The sequence below is a fragment of the Scardinius erythrophthalmus genome (assembly GCF_964197995.2).
Source record: "Scardinius erythrophthalmus genome assembly, chromosome: 24".
In the NCBI taxonomy this organism is placed as follows: domain Eukaryota; kingdom Metazoa; phylum Chordata; class Actinopteri; order Cypriniformes; family Leuciscidae; genus Scardinius; species Scardinius erythrophthalmus.
The window spans coordinates 20193572-20214383 of record NC_138244.1 but is presented as its reverse complement, the minus strand read 5'-3'; the positions used below and the strand labels follow the sequence as shown (position 1 = coordinate 20214383).

Sequence of the window (20812 nt, the reverse complement as noted above, 5' to 3'; positions counted from 1 at the left end):
TGCATGTGTGTGAGTGTGTTCATTTGTGCCCAACAAAGCACTTTGACACATCATCCATCACCCAGTCTTTTATTCCTGCTGTTTCTCCCATTGAATTTACATGAGCCGGTCATGTCGACAAGGGCTGGGTCAATTTGCATTGGCTCTACTGTTTAATGAACAAGCTTATTAGAGAGCCAGTGGGGAGCAGAAGACTGTGGGACTGTTTTTGCTGACTCTACCACAGCTAAGGCCTCTGGGAAAAACAGCACAGCAGGATTTCATCTTTGAGAGAGAGAGGAGATCTTCAAATAACAAGCCTTGGGTGCTTTTAGAGAGCCATTTTAAAGGTTTGGCCATTCATTCTTGGCCAGCTAGAGATCTGATGAGTTTAGTCAGTATCTGTGTTTGTATATGTGACTCAAAGGTGTGAGGTTAATAAGCCACAGGCCTACAGTAAATCCTGCTTGATCAGGGATTATAACACTTAGGCTATGTGGTAGTTTGAGGTGTGGGTGTGTCTCTGTGTGAATAGATGTGCAATAGTGTGGACTATTTTGTTAAACATGCCAGTTGACTAATTAACTCATTTCATAAGGTTGTAGGTCATGCTAAAAACTGCAATGAAGCAGCAATGTATTGTGTTGTCAGAGAAAAAATATAGTTTAGTGAGAGATTGAAATGCTTATCTCTATGGGTTCAGCTAAAAGAATGTGGTGGATCTATATGAAAGTGGAATCATACCATATATACTTGCTATAGATACTTTGATGTGCTGAAAACAAATAGAAGATCATGAAAAAACAACAAGATGACTTATGTTGTTTTTGTCCTTTTGTACTTTTATTGAATGTTGTTTTCGGGGCTTAACATTTCTACAGTAATTCATATTTACTTAATTGTAAAACAGCAGTTTGAACAGTTTTACTGAATATATCCTTTTTGTGTTCCACTTTGCAGTGTGTTTCTGTATTTGGTTGCGTTGTGAGTATTTGCAGCACGTGTCCGTATTTGGTTGCAATGTGAGTACCTGTAAAGGGCTGCAACAAACGATTATTTTGATAATCGATTAATCTAACGATTATTAGAACGATTAATCGACTAATCGTCGATTATTTCGCCGACTAATCAGTAAGTTTGGAACGATTATTCAGCCTTTTCAATTAGTTAAAACACTGAGTTATACATATTCTAACTATAATATATAAAAAGAAAATCACTTCAGCTTTTGAAATGGTTGGTTTAATGAACTTTGAGCCAACTAAACAGGTCATTCTCTTTAAGTTTTCAGATTTCTGTCCAACTCAAATCACACACAAATGCAAAAAGCATTGGTTAAATATTCAGTTCTCTTTCAATAGAAAAAAATAAACAAAAAAAATTATCAGCTGCATTACAGACAAACTTAAACTGCAAACAATTATTATAAGAACACAATTTAAAAAAAATTGACAGCTGAGCTGACAGAGACCTTCTTATTCACCTTTTAATTTACAGTATAAAAAAATAACTGACATGATATTGTTCATAACGTCTCTTTTTGTAAGTCTTCGTGAATATGGAACAAAATACAGGCAAGTGATAAGACTGTAATAACTAATAGTTACAATAATAAAAACAGCCCTGACTCCTAAGCTCGATCAAGCTTTATTCTATGTAAAAAATAATCATCACATTACTGTAATTATATTATTATTGTTAATATTATTGCTATTATTAGTAGTATTGCATTCTCTAAAAAGAGATTTACTGCTAGTTATTTACGTTAGCTCCAGCTGGAGAACATTCACCTCTCACCGGCTCGTCTCGTGCCGGGTTTTTCCTCTTTAAGTGCTTTAACATGCATGTTGTGCTCCCGTGAAAAGCAAGTTACGCCTTGCATGTATTGCACATGACAGCATTCTTGGTTTGAAGTTTTGTGAAACTTTACACACCTAGCTAGTTCGGATTCGTTTGCACTCCGTCATAATTCGCGCTGTTTTCTTCTACCGCAATAGCATTTGTAACGGCTGCATTACACTCTAGCGCTACAGCGCCGTAGCGGTCAAATCCCTGTATTGCAGGCCCTTACATTAGGTCACGTGGGATCAAACGACTAGCCTACTCGATAACAAAGATATTTGTCGACAATTTTTTATTGTCGACATTGTCGACAATGTCGACTAATCGTTTCAGCCCTATACCTGTATTTGCAGCACGTTTCTGTATTTGGTTGCGTTGTGAGTATTTGCAGCACGTTTCTGTATTTGGTTGCGTTGTGAGTATTTGCAGTGTGTTTCTGTATTTGGTTGCGTTGTGAGTATTTGCAGCACGTTTCTGTATTTGGTTGCGTTGTGAGTATTTGCAGTGTGTTTCTGTATTTGGTTGTGTTGTGAGTATTTGCAGGGCATTTCTGTATTTGGTTTTGTTGTGAGTATTTGCAGTGTGTTTCTGTATTTGGTTGCGTTGTGAGTATTTGCAGCACGTTTCTGTATTTGGTTGCGTTGTGAGTATTTGCAGCACATGTTGTCAAACTGATTAAGGTGTTTTATTAAATTGCTGGTGTTTTTTCTATTTGCATGTGTTTTCTTCAGTTTCAGCGTGTTGAGCTCTCTTGGCCACCGTATTTAAGGCATCCTAGGGGAAATAAATGTTATCTCGCTCCCACTCCTTGAAATTACTGCTTATAAATCACTCTCTGCTCGTCTGTGTTGGGTGGGCTGTGTGTGTGTGTCGTAAAATACCTGTGGCTTTTCTCATTTCCACAGCGACCAGAGACTCTCTGTTATCTCTGACTGACACTATCCAGGAGGGAAAGTGTGAGCAGCAGAGAAGAGAGGAGGGGGGTGGGGTACGCATGTGAGTTCAGTAGCAGAATGATTGAGAATGTTTGTCAAGAGAAGGAGAATGAGGGAGATAAAGAGAAGAGGTCTGTTTGTAGCACGCAAATGAGTGGACGAGAGACAGCTGTGTTTCAAGAGCACATGATATGATGATTTGATTGATAAGCCCCTAGCAGGATTGGAGAGCGACTGAAATGGCGGTTCTCTTTATGGCAGGGAGAACAGTGTCTCAGTTATAATGCTGCACTTGATTATTATCATATATATGTATGAGGATTATAGCTAACCTTTTATGAAGCCTCTTTGCATAATGTATATAAAGATACATTAGATGGATAGATTCTTAATTCATTTAACCATATCTGGTTTGGTTTGGGATTTTTTTTTTTTTTTTTTTACTTTATTTTAAAAACAAAAGCTCTTAGATGCCATACATTTTGCTTAGTTTTTTTTAAACTTGATTGTATTTTTCTTTTTTCTTTTTAGTAAAAAAAAAAAAAAAAAAAAACAGTAATAGGCCATACATTTTTTCCCTTTTTATTTTAGTTCACTTTGAGTTCACTGTTTTGTCTTCAAATTATGTTACATTGTGTCTGAATTATAGTGCTATTTTTTTGTTGTTGTTTGGTCACTACGAAAACTGTTAAAGGGCCATATGTTTTGTTTTACAGATAGATAGATAGATAGATAGATAGATAGATAGATAGATAGATAGATAGATAGATAGATAGATAGATAGATAGATAGATAGATAGATAGATAGATAGATAGATAGATAGATAGATATATTCTATTTGTGAGTATTTGAATACTTTAATTTTTATTTCACTGCAAAAGCAGAAAAAGGCCATACTTTTTTTTACTTGATTTTGTTGACATACAGGATGGATGGATGGACAGACAGACAGACAGACAGACAGGCAGACAGGCAGACAGACAGGCAGATAGATAGATAGATAGATAGATGGATGGATGGATGGATGGATGGATGGACGGACGGACGGATAGATAGATAGATACACAGACAGACAGACGGATAGATAGATAGATACACAGACAGACAGACGGATAGATAGATAGATAGATAGATAGATAGATAGATAGATAGATAGATAGATAGATAGATAGATAGATAGATAGATAGACAGACAGACCTACAGACGGATAGATGGATGGATAGATAGATAGATAGATAGATAGATAGATAGATAGACAGACAGACAGACCTACAGACGGATAGATGGATAGATAGATAGATAGATAGATAGATAGATAGATAGATAGATAGATAGATAGATAGATTCTTAATCGATTAAACCATTTACAATTTTTTTTACATATTTTTTTTTTTACTTGATTTTGTTTTGTTTTTGAATTATGTGTTACATTCGGCCTGAATTACAGTGTTATTTAAGATCAACTACAGGACATATTATGTTCCGTTACGCTGCGTGTTTGGATGCGCACGGCTCCATTAAGTCGTAATGAAGTTGTGGCTGATGGCAGAGGATGCTGCTGCCAGCTCTTCTAACTGCTCTAAGTTCATTATTAATTGTTTTGCTCGGTTCAGCAGAAGGGCAAGGGGTGAGGCACAGTTTATCACGATAAAGCACGCTTTTGTTTGTTTCTGCTAGAGACGCTGGCAGTGAGAGATAGCTGGAGGTGTGAGAGAGAGATACACAAAGGAAGCAAGCTGTAAAACCCTCACACTTTAGAGTTGGAACTTAACACGTAAAATTCACTTTCAAATGGGTTTGATTTAGTCCAAAAATGTAGTCAGATTGATTCAATCATATTAAATAATGTTTTTTGACACTCGTTAATGTAAATGTAGCAAATGCCGGGTTAGCTAACACATTGTTTTATTACAGTGCACCTAATGCAAGTATTCTCTATTCTCCCCTTCATGTATTTATAAAAAAATAAAATAAAAATAAAACCCACACACACGTTTCTCTTGTTTTTGTCAAACCTACATTTCTGAAGTAGCTTGTACTTTCTTTGCCAATTTTGGTACTTTGTTTTCCAGCACTTCTAATGTTACTGTCACTTTAGAATGACTCACTTCTGTTGTAGGATTTCACTTTGGATCAAATTTGGATAAATCTGCTAAATGAATAACGAGAAAATGTAAAACCATTTTCATGCTGGTGGTTTGACCTTGTCACAGTTGAATTCTTCAGGTTTTTTTAGGTGTATTTGGATCAGTTCCAAACCACTTCATGTATCAGGTGCTAAATCATCACAGGCAACGCATGCAAATTTATATCACTATCAGTTTGTGTAATTTATTGTTATTGAACTATTGAAATGTATTTTTATTTGAACAGAACCTGTTATACACACACACACACACTCGCTCAAAGCATGTGGTTCCACTTGCTTTGAGGGGAACTAAAACTAGAGTGATCGATTTGAATTCAATCTTAAATCGAGGCTGTTTTGACTGGGTTCGGGCTTAACGCCAACCTCTTCTTTTCCTCTATGAATATTCATTCTGAATCTGTTTGTCTCTGTCCTTCTCTCCCTGCAGGTATGAGCCATGAGCCGAAGTCCCCAGCTTTAGGAATGATCTCGGCGGCACCATGCACCATGGCCACTGTAAGCCCCCTCACTCCGTCCCCCATCGGCGGGAGCCCGGCGTCCCAGTCTGGATTCGCTGCCGCCCTCCGCAAGCTCGCCAAACAGGCCGAAGAGCCACGAGGTGAGTGTGTCCTTTCCTCTCCTCTTCACCCATCAGTCCTCAAGCTCTTCTCTTTATCATCTCACACATGATGTCTGGGTGAAAAGGCAATATGTTGCCGTAGTCACTCAGCAGAGCTTAACTAGGCTGTTTCTGTTACAGACTGTTTCTACCACGTAGGTCTTTTAAAATCATAAGGAGTCTTAATAATCTTGGCAGATATTTGATGTTTTCTTAATCAATTTACTTTATATTCCTTATTTGTTTTGATTTTGCTTTCATTTATTTTTGCTTTGTTTCTGTTTAGTTTTGCAATTTGTTTTGCTTTTTTGGTTTGTTTTCTGTTTTTTTCCCCCTGTTTTCATTTAGCTTGTTTATTTCTGTTTTGTAATTTTTTTCTTTTTTCTTTTCTTTTGTTTCTGTTTTGTTTTTTATATTGTTTTGTTTGTCTGCTTTGTTTTGAGACTGCGTTTTCATTTATTTTGTTGTTTCTGTTTTTTTGTACTTTGTTTTGTTTGTCTGATTTGTTTTGTAATTTAGTTTTTTGTTTCTGATTTGTTTTGTATTTTGTTTTCATTTGTTTTTGTTTTGTATTTTATTTTGTTTGCCTGATTTGTTTTGTAATTTTGTGTTTTCATTTGTTTTTGTTTTGTATTTTATTTTGTTTGCCTGATTTGTTGTGATTTTGTGTTTTCATTTGTTTTTCGTTTTGTTTCGTTTGTTTTGCTTTTCATTTTGCTTTGTTTTGTGATTTTTGCTTTTTATTTTTTGTTATTTTGTTTTGTTTTGTTTAACAACAATAACATTAGCCACCACTTACATGGTCACTTATCTATTATGCATTGTTGTGTAATTTACCATTAGCGTAGTTGCAGTAAGTCGTTTAATGCAGAATGTAAACAAGCACACCGCCATATGTATGCGTGTAATATGGACATCCATTCTTTGCTCAGCGTGTGTATGAGTGTGGGTGGTGCTTTCTGTCAACAAATTGTGAATAGATTTGAATAATATTTGCATATGGGTTTGCAGCATTTCAGATGGCTGGCACAACATTCAGCTGCCCATCTGTCTGTGTAATTGTTATAGTCAACGCCAAAAAACCTGAACACACACACTCACACAAAAACTCTGATAATGCTCATTACATACAATATCAAGTTCTCAGACAATGTTTTCTACTGTTGTCTTGGCGTGGCATGTAAGATCCACAAAATTGTTGCTGTCAATTTTTTCAACTTACATTAAACAAACAAACAAAAAAAATACATGGGTTGAAACTGAAAGTAGCTATTCAATTGCATTATGTTGTGAAGAAAAACAAGCGGCCTAAATGATCTAACAATGTCTAAAGCTTTCTCATGGTTTGGCCATGTGTTTATCGACATGATCCATTGTGAGTGATCATGATATTCTTCTCTCTAAAGCTTCGAGACGGAGAGAAAGGGATTATATTGATTGGTTAAGAGCTTGTATGCCAGTAATTTCTATAGACCTTCTCTAAGTGTCTTTTTACTGCTGTCTCTGTGAGTTTATCACACTGTGCATACTGCTCTGCCTTTGCTTACCACTATATGCATTCATACACTCTTTGACTAGGGTAATTCAATGACAGTCAATGCTCTGTCTCAGATTGCTAAGCCTGTTTGGAAAAGCTGTCTTTTGTTTAAGGCTTTGGTGGCTTTGGGGCTTTTGGTTTGTGTGTGTGTGTGTGTGTGTGTGTGTGTGTGTGTGCTTCTCCGAATGCACACATGCTTTTGTGAATGTGTCCTTGTTGATGCTTGTAGTACATAACTGATGCCCCCCCCCCCACACACACACACCACCCCAAATACACATGTATTTTCTCAACTTTCTTTCTCTCACTTTCTTTGTTCCCTCAAGAGTTTGACTGATAGCCTGACTGACTGTAAACAATTCAAATATTGCCAGAGCGATCAGATAAAGATATAGTAAATATATAAAAGAGTAAAGAAAAACTAGATGTTTACTTTTTATTTTATTTAATTTTTTAGCATCTAGGTTGTTGTGTTGTGAGTGGTTTTTACCCATTGCTAGCTACCCTTCTGAAAAAGAAGTTAGCATATCTTTAAAAAATTATATACTTTATAACAATATACTTAAGTGCAAAATGTGAATTGAATGTGTATCATAGTGTAAATTTATTTTAAATGCAATTAGTTAATTAATTTGGTTAAAGGCTTCTGTTGAATGTTTTGCCAAGAATTTACGGTAAACTAAAATGTAATTTTTATTGAAACTTGTGTGCCATGTACTTAAATATATTTGTAATTCCCCATTTGTAGTGATGAAGTTGCAGTTTAGTACATTTTAAAATATATTAACTTTAAATGTAATCTTGAAAAATGATAATCATGTACTTTACACACTCAAAAATGTTAGCCTTTTTTTAAGATTTACGCAATTTGATAAATAGTAAAATTCCATCAAATTAAATTGAATAATCCTTATGTAGTTTAATTGAATAATTCAACAATCTTTAATCAATTATTCAATTAAAATACATAAGGATTTTTTAATTCAATTTGATGGAATTTTATTATTAATTTAATTGCGTAAATCTTAAAAAAAGGCTTAATTTTTTAATGTGATTTAGTATTACATCGAAATAAGTGTACTTCTAAATTACTAAAACAATTACTTAAAATTCAAACTTTTTATTTGACATTATTGCAAAGTGTGCTTAAAGTAAGTGTGTAAAGAAACAGTCATGAAACTGTACTTTAAGTACGCTTAAGTGGTCTTTTATTTCATCAAAATTATATTTTCTGCAAGGAAAAGTTTTTGAAAAATGTGCACATACAAAACAATCAAGTTACTTCTTTTCTAAAGTTACAAGTCACTTTCAATGTAAGTTTTGGCTATTTTTCACTCGTTTTATTGTTTACAAAGCAAAAAATGTAGATTTGAACTACAAGAAGTCCACAATATGAGTTATCATATATATATCCGTAGCATAAACAGTGCAGGACGAGTTTATTTCTCTTCTGAAAAAACCCAGAAGTTTTGGCAATAGTAATAGTGGCACTTCCCTTTGTATAAACCATTTACTATTAGTTGTCAGTGATTTCTAGGTAGAAATCTAGCAGGTATGTAAAAGAGTAAAGCAAAATTGAACACAAAAGGAGTGAAGAAGTACAAAACCCGGAGTATTGACTTCTTATCAGCTCTCTGGCAGACACAAGCGCTCCGAGGAGGGCTGACCTACTTTACTCTTTGTGTTGGGTGTCTTATATAGATAGTGCTTTTAGCGGCAATAGGTTTTTTCTGTGCTTGTGTGGTTTTCAAGCCTTGTGTAGGTTTCTGTCTTAATGAGGAAAAGTCATTTCTCACTCACACTCGCTGCAGTCGAAACCACAAGAAGTGCATATTATGGAAGGGATCATGTGCAGTTAGCCGTTCATTATTGCAAGGGTGACCAGATCTTGTATATCGCTGTACATTATCCTGCTTATTACACTGCTAATAGTTGCCATTGCTAAATAGATAAATACATGGATGTGAACTAATGATTTGAGCTTAAATTGTTTAATAATCTACCACCTCACTTTTAAAATCCCAATTCAACCAGAATTACGATGCAGGAAGTAATCTACCTAGCAACTAGAACACTGTTACAATATTAAAAGATACATTTTTAATCTGCAATGAAAAAAAGTTATGATCAATAAGTTATGACAACATATTACATTGCTTTAACTCATACAATAAGTTATGCAATTTTCAACTTGTTTTTATAAGTTATACAAGATTCAACTTTTTTAAGTCAGTTTAAGGTAATTTAAGTTGAAATGACTTAAACATCCAAGTTGATTTTACTTAAAAAATTTAAGGCAGCAACTTTTTTTTAATTTTAATTTTTTTTAAAGTTGATCAAGCTCATATATGTATGTCTTCCTCTCTCCTCCAGGTCTTTAATTGTGTCTTGTTCTTTCAAGTGACATTTTTGTTTTATTGCTTCTAGTCATCTAAAGTTCATATCATAAAATAAATACCAGAGTCCTCCAGGGCTGTTTTTACTGCAGTTGATAGCTAATAGTTTTGATTCGTATGTTAGTAGCAATCAATTATGTAATCTGATTTGGTATAGAGAGACTGTAGAATGATATGAGAGATATTAAAGTAAACGTACCATGTTGCCACTTAATCACTATGGACTAAATACTATTCAGCCGACATTATACAAACATATTTGATTGTTCAGTGCAGATATTGACCAATCAGAATTAAACACTATTTTCCAGAGCGCTGTGCATTAAATATTTATAGACATTTATTCATTTAGCAGCTGCTTTTATCAAATGTGACTTAGAAACGTTTAATGTAAAGTTTTATACATTGTTGTGAGACACAAAGAATGTCTTTGTTTTAGATTTTGGAGTGTTTTCGCAGATATATATGTGTGTGCATGCTTACACACACACACACACACACACACACACACACACACACACACACACACACTCAAATTGCCTTTGATCACAGTAAAGCGCTGTATTACCGTGGTGGGGGTTTGGAGGAATGAGTGCGTGTTCATGTGTGTTTACCGCAGGGAGATGGCAGTGTTTGTTTCTTTATCTCTTTAAACTGGCATCTGATCTGACAGCCCAACGGGGCTTTGATAGCGGCGAGGTTGGCAGTCAGGGAAGTGATGATGTATGTTCACTTCATCTGACAAGTTGTTAGTTCTGTCTGGCATCCACACACGTACAAATACATCCCCCTTTCTTTGCCTCTTCTACTAGTCTAGATAGTCTGTTGTTGGCTCTGATGTTATTATACGTCCCTCTCAGATTGAAGAACGTCGTTCTTCTTTGTCAGAAACTTACGTTTGTAAGTCAGTATTTAGCGCATGTACTTCAGACTCGTTGAGCTGTGGAAGATTCAGGATTGTTGAATCTAATTTATGAATCAGATTTTTTTATTTATTAAATTAATTATATGTGATTAATGTATCAATATAAAGTGTGGTCATGAGTATGTATGTATGTTATATATATATATATTTATAATTTTTTTTAATATATATTTATATATTTATAAATAAATAAATAAATAAATATATATATATATATATAGTTGTTTATTTATATATATTATATTTTATTATATATATATATATATATATATAATTTTTATATATATATATATATTTATATTTATATATATATATTATTTTTATATATATATAGATAGATAGATAGATAGATAATATATATATATATATATATATATATATACTGTATATATATATATATATATATATATATATATATATATATATATATATATATATATATATATATATATATATATATATTAGGGCTGACTTCTAATAGTCGAGGATTCGACGATTCGATTCGGAGAGGTCTGATTCGACTATGAACCTCATAGTCGAATACATGGGCGTCAGTTTGGTTTGAAATGTGCTGGGGACAGAGACGCATTCGCATTTTCAGAAGGGCTGGGTACCATTTTTATTTTATTTTTTTCGCTTTTGCGCAGGTCATGTTTTGAAAGACGATGTCCTGTAGCTTACTAATGTAAATAAATAAAAATGTATTCAAAAATCTGCTTCACGTTTTCAGCAGGGCTGCGGAGCCGCTGTGAGTTGACTCCACACGGTTTTCATGTGCGTTAAAAAGCTTTACGTGGTTTAATGTACCTAAACAATGATTACCAAATTCCCCTCTCATGTTGCTCCTCATAACCACTGAAAATGGTAAAAAAAATCGAACCCAGAGTCCAATTATTATGGACGTTATCTGATATTAAGCGTTTCTGCTTCACATTTTCAGCAGGGCTGCGGAGCGGCTGTGAGTTGACTCCACACGGTTCTCATGTGCGTTAAAAAGCTGACTCCACGCGGTTCTCATGTGCGTTAAAAAGCTGACTCCACACGGTTCTCATGTGCGTTAAAAAGCTGACTCCACACGGTTCTCATGTGCGTTAAAAAGCTGACTCCACACGGTTCTCATGTGCGTTAAAAAGCTTTACGTTGTTTAATGTACCTAAACAACGATTACCAAATTTCCCTCTCATGTTGCTCCTCATAACCACTGAAAATGGTAAAAAAAATCGAACCCAGAGTCCAATTATTATGGACGTTATCTGACATTAAGCGTTTCTGCTTCACATTTTCAGCAGGGTAACGGAGCGGCTGTGAGTTGACTCCACGCGGTTCTCATGGGCGTGAAAAAGCTTTACGTGGTTTAATGTACCTAAACAACCATCACCAAATTTCTCTCTCATATTGCTCCTCATGTTTATGAAATGTTATGATATATGTGTGATATATATGTGTTTTTTAGCTCTTTTGTTTGAAATGGAAAAAATCTAGCTGCTATCTAAAAAAAAAAAAAGAAAAAGAAAAAAAGGTTCGACTATCAGTCGACTACGGCAAAATCTAACGAATCAGATTCGACTATGAAAATCCTTAGTCGAAATCAGCCCTAATATATATACAGTATATATATATATATATATATATATATATATATATATATATATATATATATATATATATATTTATTTATTTATTTTTTTTTTTTTTGAATGTATAACTTTGATGAAAGGTTTTGCTCCACTTCAAATGTTGACTACTGTAAATATATATGCGATAAGCCACTCAGCATTTCACTAGCCACAATTTTGACATTGATACCATGGGGAAAACTGCCATATAGATCATTTTAATATTATCCATAATTTGGCAGCGGGTTTATTAGGCTGCTGTCACTTTAAGATGCAAGGATCACATGCATTTATATACACGCATTTTCTTTATCAACTGTTTACGTTCACTTAAAACATAACTGACTGTGTTTATGGGAATACTCGCCAAGACCCGCATTTTGACATTGTTTTGTGTGTATTTGACTGTTTAAGTAGCCTGGCAAGCCAGACCTACATCAAGATGTTTGGTCTGGAAACTCACCATAGTCACGGCTCAATCCGAGGGGCAGGATAAACGGCTGTCTTTCAAATTCCCTCTGCACGCAATAGGACAGCGCTTCACCCAACCAGAGCGTTTTCCCAACAGCGGAGCTTAGTTGAAAGATTCAACTTTTGCCATATCTGGCCGGCAAAACGACGAACACATCTTCCTTTTTTTAAGAATGACTTAAGTGCCGTTCTTTGCTCTTTTCTCAAAGAAAAACTTAACTCCAAGTCCTTCAGAGTCGCGGCCAAAGCCGATTCGAAAGACCGTTGTTCTCCATCAGCAGCCGCCATTCTTTGTTTTCAAGTAGCAGCAGCCAGGTAACCGTCGCAACTCTGTCGTGTATGTTAAGCCCGCCCCCGCCTACTCTATACACAACGTGATTGGCCTGACCCAATCTGGGTTTTTGCAGCGAGAAGGTTTATTGAGAGTTGCTAGACGTACCTGGCTGCGAAATACATTTTCCTGCCGCTAGGGTGCGTCTAGATTTCTAGGCTACTGTTTAAGTGCAATAAGCAGCGAAAACAAACTCAAGTTAGTGTTTGGACACTGGGACTACTGGGTGTGAGCACAAAATCTGTGGGAATTAGTAAAATTATGCACAATACATACAATCCCACGCTGAAATTCAAGCCCTGTAACACCAACAATATTCAGCTGGAGCAAATGCAACTAATGTGAGTGAGGGGATGTGTGTTTCTGTGTGTGTGTGTGAGAGAGAGAGAGAGAGAGAGAGAGAGAGAGAGAGAGAGAGAGAGAGAGAGCGCAGCTGCTATCGTGTATCTATTCTGCGGGAAATTGGTATTGGAAGCATTTCAGATTTTTCAGTATGTTTTTCACAACACTACATTGCACTTAGTTTATCATTTCAGATGCCTTCTTAAAAGACTACACTTGAAAACTAAAATTATCCAAACTTCAACTCTTCAAATTCATCTGTCTTCTCTTTTTTAGGTTCTATTAGTAGCGAGTCATCACATGTTTCCTCCCCGGTGACCAATCACATTTCTCCGGTCAGTACGCCTAAGCGGGTTGCCATGGGTACCAGCCTGGTCCCGCCTACAGGCACCCCGCCTGTGGTCACCATCGCCCCAACTAAATCAGTCAATGGATTTTGGAGGTCTGAAGCACGTCAGGTATGGAGATGATAGAAAATCTCATTTTAGTCCATGTCTGTGAGCTCTGTGTTCCTCTATATGTGCTAGTGTGTTCGTAAAAGTTGACAAAACAAACTATCTGATATACCCACTTAAAATTCCACACAGAAAACAGAAAAGTATACAGTTAATGTGCATTATTATTACATGAGTTTTGATGGGAAGTGGAAAAGAGAGGGAGAAATATGAAATTGTCCCTCAAGTCCATTTTATTTCGACCAAAGCTGATGACGAAAATGCTTATTTAAATCTTTCGAGATGTTCATTTGTCCTAAAATCTTAGAATTTAAGCTTTGTGCTTTATTGTTTTTATTTCCTTTCAAATGAACTATTATCTGACGTGAGCACAAAAGAGTTGTAACTCGTCCGCCTAGTATGTGTGAGGTCATTCATTTGAAACCGTGTGTTTATGACGGCGACTTTTCTTTCCCTTTTCCTTCATCTTTGCCAATCAATACAAAGCGAAACATCCCTCCAGACCTCTTCATCCTCAGGGCTGATATTATGTGTGTGTGGTCAGGAGGGCTTGACCGCAGGTCCCGCTCTGAAGAGGGATTGAGGTCCTGATGGGGTCGCAGGGTTTAAATTGGGCTGGATTAGTGCAAATGGGTTGATCTGTGGGTGTCCGGCATGTCCTTAGTTTCGGTGACTCTCAGGCGCGACCGCAAGATCATGCCAGAATGTGTGTGTGTGGATTCGGATGGATGGTTTGTTCAGCTCTCGTTCTGTGTGGCTTTGAGTTTATTTAGCACTCCAGTCAGGGGACGTCAGGAGAGACAATAGGCACTTTCCCCTGATCAAACTACCCTCTCTCTGTTTACACAAAGAGTCTTCTGTAGCTCTGCCTGGAGAGAGAGAGACAGGCAGAGAGAGAGAGAGAGAGAGAGAGAGAGAGAGAGAGAGAGAGAGAGAGAGAGAGAGAGAGAGAGAGAGAGAGAACACTCAGCTTTAAGTCTCTCTTCTTTATGCCTGTCTGGACCACACACACACACACGCGCTTGCTGTTTCATCTATAGACTCTATATTTGGCACCTATTTGAAACTGAACTGAGTCAGATGTACTAAACAGGGCAAATTAGTGTGAGAGCTCAATCCCATAAAAGATTTGACAAGAGTGGAAAGTTCTTCGTGTGATCTACTGGCGACGCGCAAATGAAAGAGCCGTGCAAATTAGCGTCTGGTTTAAGATATGCTTTTTTTGGGCGGTAAATAATGGCGCAAACACCAGTAAATTAACTAGCGCAAACCTTAGTAAATCACCTTGCATGATTAATTTACCCCACTGGTGCTCTTCACGTGTCGGTCAAAAATGACCCGATTTAAAAAAAATTGTCAATGAAATTAATGTATTATATTTTAGTTTGATAATGTTTTTTATTTAATAATTTGTTATTTTATGAGATTATTTTAAATTTACGCTGTATTTATAATCCATTTATTCACTTTTTGAGCATAGACCTGAAAATTTAATTTCCCAGTTAAACTGTGGTAAATCTTGCATGCTTTAGAGCACAGACTTCAGTTTGATCTCTTTTCAAAGACGACACTTGGCAGATTATTGCTGAAGTGAAAAACGTTTTAAAAAGTAACATAATTTTATGTGTATTGTTATGAAAAATGCACAAAAATGCTATTTTAAATTTTTATATGAAATAGATATTTTCAAAATCACATTTTACTCTAAAACTGCAAGAAAATCAAAGCCATAAATCTAAACAAATTGTGTTCCAAATTTGAGCTTGATGAGCTTTCAAGTAAGATTTCGTTTGGGCTGCAGTACCAAAAGTTTTCACTAGATAAATTTCGTCTCTCATTAATTTCCAATGTGGTCATTTTCGACCGCGAGGAGCACAAGTGTGACTATTTTTTACAAAACCATTTGACCTTTTTGAATCCTGTCCATGATTTTATTTAATTTTTTTTATTCACATAGCAAGTGCCAAAACCTTTACCAAGTTTCGTCAAATGAAGTAAAAAAAAAAAAAACGTAAATATTTTTGGTCAAAAATGACTGACAGTTAGACTGAAGAAGAGATCGTTTCATTCTTGCCTTTATAATCAGAATGTTCCATTCAGGATAAACTTGATATTATAGGATGCACCACGCTAGAGCCTTTATGTAAACACATAGCATGCAGCATTCGACCAATCAGTGACACTGACTCCACAAATATGCAAATAAGGACGTTAACCCAGAGTGTAATCATGTATCCTTATGAATACCCAGGATTAATTGTTAACCCTGGGTAATTATGAGCTGTGTGAATCGTGAAGCAAGATAACCCAGGATTGCTTTTGCCCTGGGTTTAGAATAACCCAGGGTTAAATATATTTAAAACGTGAAAAAACCCTACTGTAGTTTTTTTTCTTATGTCATAAATTACTTCTGCCTCAGATCTCTCAGACGAAACACAATAAATAACACAAAAAAATGAATGCGCATCTTAGAGTTTTCATCCAGTGTTTTTTTATGCGACGTCCCAAATTTGGCATAAAAATAGGTGGATGGAAACATAACTAATGCAGCCAGTGTAATGGAAAAAAATACTAGTTAAAACTATGAAATTCTTGAGAATCCTTATCAAGTGATTTAGCATAATAGTTTATTATTATTTCTTAGAAAAAGAGCATTAAATATTTAAAAAGGGTTTGTCTAAGTCATGTGATGCAGCCAACATGCAGGGAACAAAACATGGATATTATAGCATGTTTCACAAAATATCAGATGTTTTATGACAAGGCAAGGTTAGTTCAGATAGAAAATTGTATTTAAAACCTCTTTTGAAAATAATTATTAAGAATTTATTATGTACATTCACATGTATACTATTCAAGGTGTAAGGAAAATGTTTTTACTTTTTTTAAAAACATATTAAACCAACATGAATACAAAAAGGTATATTTCTAAGGAATTTTAAAATATATTTTTCTTTTCTTTATCTTGGACACTTTATTTGTCATTCTCCCAAATGCACAATTCAGCCCCAGACACTGACTGTGTGAATGCAGTCATATACTGTACATTTACATTAATTCTCACTTTGCCCAGCAATACATAGCACCTTATATATTAAATCATAATGGCTACAGCATATGTGATGTGTGTTCAATATTTATTGACGCAGATCTGCTGTATACTGACAGTTGTACTGTCACCAACTGTATACTTGCGAATTGAATTCATTAATGTATTACCTTTTGTTTAAAAAAAATAATCTATTTATTTTTTCTATTTAAGTAAGTCAATAACACCAAAAAGTGTTGCAAAATAAGGAGTCTGATACTTTGTGTTGGCACAGAAAAAATATTTTCTCACTCACTTACTCATTCACTCATTTAATGACTTGCTCACTTTCTCACGTACTTACTACTCACTCACACTTACTGACTCACTTGCTTTCTCAATTACTTATTCACTCACTCACTCACTCACTCACTCACTCACTCACTCACTCACTGACTCACTTACATTCACTCATTCACTCACTACTTACCAACTTACTACTCGCTCACTCACTTTCTCACTCACTTAGTCTGAGTCATTCATTCACTCACTAACTCACTTTCTCACTTATATTCACTCACTCTCTCACCAACTTACTACTCACTTATTCACTCTCACTTACTAACTATTTCACTACTCACACTCACTCAATTCAATTCAATTCAATTCAAAATGAGCTTTATTAGCATGACTGTGTAACACAATGTTGCCAAAGCATCAACATATTATATATAAATAATAAAACAAATAAAACATATGTATAGATCATGTCATATGTAGCATAGTAAATATAAATAAATAGATAAATAAACACAATCTATCCTAATAAATGAATAAATACAGTGGGTCTCTCTAGAGAATTAGCTGGCTCTGGCGTTGTGAATAGCTAACACATATTTAGCCGCTAGTGCAGCTGTACTATCATCTTCTCCCAGTAAGAAGAACATTTTTTCAGTGTCACTCAGTTCAAAGAACGATGGAATCAAGATTTCAAATCTGGGCAGAAAGGTTCTCACTCACTCACTCACTCACTCACTCACTCACTCACTCACTCACTCACTCACTCACTTATTTACTCACACGCACTTACTCACACTCACTTATTCACTCACTCACTCACTCACTCACTCACTCACTCACTTACTCACTCACTCACTCACTCACTCACTCACTCACTCACTCACTCACTCACTCACTCACTCACTTATTTACTCACACTCACTTACTCACACTCACTTATTCACTCACTCACTTACTCACTCACTCACTCACTCACTCACTCACTCACTTATTTACTCACACTCACTTACTCACACTCACTTATTCACTCACTCACTTACTCACTCACTCACTCACTCACTCACTCACTCACTCACTTATTCTCTCACTTACTCATTTGCTACTAACTCACTTCACTAACTTACTCACTCACTCACTACTCACTCTCACTCACTCACTCACTCACTCACTCTCAGTTTCTCACTCACCAACTCACTCACTCACTTACTCTCACACTCGCTCTCACTTACTCTTTTACTACTCACTCACACTCATTCACTCACTCACTTTCTCACTTATTCACTCACTCACTCACTTTCACACTTATTTACTCACTTACTCACTTTCTCACTTCACTCACTTATTCTCTCACTTACTCATTTACTACTCACTCGTTTCACTAACTTATTCATTCACTCACTCACTCACTCTCACTCACTCACTCACTCACTCACTCACTCACTCACTACTCACTGTCACTCACTCACTCACTCACTCACTCACTCACTCACTCACTCACTCACTCACTCACTCACTCACTCACTCACTCACTCACTGTCACTCACTCACTCACTCACTCACTCACTCACTCACTCACTCACTTCACTCACTCACTCACTCACTCACTCACTCACTCACTCACTCACTCACTCACTCACTTCACTCACTCACTCACTCACTCACTCACTCACTCACTCACTCACCATAGGGAATTTTATATTTAATAAAACGTACAGCGGCAAAACCTGCATTTTTTTCATTCCTATGTTCAGTGAGAGGGTGAAAAATAGTCATATACCTTTACATCATGAAGCATAAATATGATAAAATATATGATATATGATAGAAAAAAATATTTGTGTTCAGTGGTATTAATATATCTGCAAGAAAATTCCCATGATGCTCTAATCATTAATGTTTTTCTCCTTTTAGGCGGATGCAGCATTGAGAGTGTCCGGCCAAGAGCGTTTGGCTCCAGATCGACCTTTACCCGGCCAGGAGAAGACCTCCCTCTCTCTCCCTCCATACTTGGGTCCAGCTCACCCGTTCAGCATGACCCCCAGTGCTCTCATCCAAGACCCTCGTCTTCAAGCTCAGTCAGTCCCTCACGCGTTCTCACACACGTGCTCATCTTACAGCGTAAAGTCTTTTTTCCTCATTTGTTGTTCTTCTTTCTCTCTCAGCCTGTCCAGGCAGGTTCCTAACATGCTGCTAGCAGGAGCTCCGCAGGAGGAGTATCTTCACGATGGCTTTCGCCCGTACGCCTCCGCTGAAGAGTTGCGCATGCCTTTGCTCCCTCTAGGGCTCAGCTCAGGAACTGCAGCCGACTCTCTCGCGTACTTTCACTCAGGATATTTGCCCCATCCCTCGCTTGCTTCATACAGGTATGTGGTGTAGTTTTGGTGGTTCTTTTGAATATATATAATAACTTCCTGTATTAGACCTTCGAACATGTTGAGCAAGTTTTTTTATTTGGTCTTAAAGGGATAGTTCAATTCTGTCACCATTTACTCGCCCTCATGTCGTTCCAAACCCGTAAGATTTTAGCTCATCTTCGAAACACAAATTACAATATTTTTAATGAAATCTGAGAGATTTATGTCCCTCCATTGAAAGTCTATTCACCCAAAACTCGGACACTTCAAAATGTGTTTCTAATTTCTCATTAATTTGTGTTCCGAAGATCAACAAAAGCCTGATGGGTTTGGAACGACATGAATGGAGAGTAAATTATGACAGATTTTTCATTTTGGTGAACTATCCCTTTAAGCCCAAAGTATACTTCAGTTTTGATGCAAATGCATATGTGTACCAACCAAATATTCATACTATGCTGATGACGAAATTTACATTACATCCACTGTAAAACCAAATTAGCCTATACTTTGGGCTTTAGTAGTATTAGTTGGCTCAAATGTCACCTCGTACAGGCAATTTTTTTTCTCCAGAATCCAGTTTATGCTGATTAATAACCAATATTACTCTATATTCACACAAAGAAATGTTTACACAAAGAAATGCACCTCAAAAACATACAGTATTTGGCTGCAGTTCGTTAAGGTCATTCCCAGAGTTAAAAATCTGTACCTTGAATGCAATATAAGTCACTGTGGATAAAAGTGTCTGCAAATGTTTATCTCAATAACTATATTTGTATTTGACCTCTGATCTGGTTGCTGCTTATATTACACCACAATTATCACATTGCTGATAGTTATTGATAGATGATTCAAATGATTGGTTACCGTTTTTTTTTTTTGCTGATGCTGAATGGTGAAAAATATTGTTGATATGAGGTCTGTTCTTTGTGTATGTTCTATTGTTCAGTCATTTACCAAATAATACTTCAAAAACGGAGTATTTCCCTATCGTTAAGTGTTGTTTCTGTTGTATTTTAATAAACATTTATTCAAATGTTATTGTAATGTAAACATATATATAAGGTTATCCAATTATATTTAATAAATATATTATATTCATTATGTATTTATAACAGTTTTATTTTTTATTAAATTATGATTAATTTTATGATTATTAATTATTTAATTCGTTTTAATATAATATAATATATATGATACTTAGTTATACTAATATATTTATACTGTATAATATATACTATTTTCAACCCTCTCACTAAACCTAAGAATTATATAGTCTATTTTGCTGATATACCTTTTATTAACTAAAATAAAATGAATATTTTTATTCTATATTACACAAGTTTTTTTATTTATTAAATTATGTGATGTATTTTAATAATTGTATATCATTTTGTATAATATTTTAATGAAATTAATTGCATATAATTATTCAATATTTAATTAGTTACCATAATTGTATGCATATATTTATACTACATAATATATATGACCATTTTCCACCACTTAAATAGGGTGTTTTTGCTTTTGCAACTTTTATTAAATATAA

The 20812-nt window shown here is 35.5% G+C and overlaps 1 protein-coding gene across 1 annotated transcript in view; it reads left to right on the top strand.

Annotated features, from left to right (window-relative positions):
• gse1a (Gse1 coiled-coil protein a) overlaps nt 1-20812 on the top strand; it is a 44955-nt gene that overhangs the window by 7764 nt on the left and 16379 nt on the right. Inside the window, exons 2-5 of the mRNA XM_081356723.1 lie at nt 5335-5505; nt 13400-13581; nt 18818-18981; nt 19069-19269. Of these exons, the coding sequence (XP_081212849.1) occupies nt 5337-5505; nt 13400-13581; nt 18818-18981; nt 19069-19269 (716 nt within the window). The 5' untranslated portion in view covers nt 5335-5336. The remainder of the gene's footprint in view (nt 1-5334; nt 5506-13399; nt 13582-18817; nt 18982-19068; nt 19270-20812) is intronic.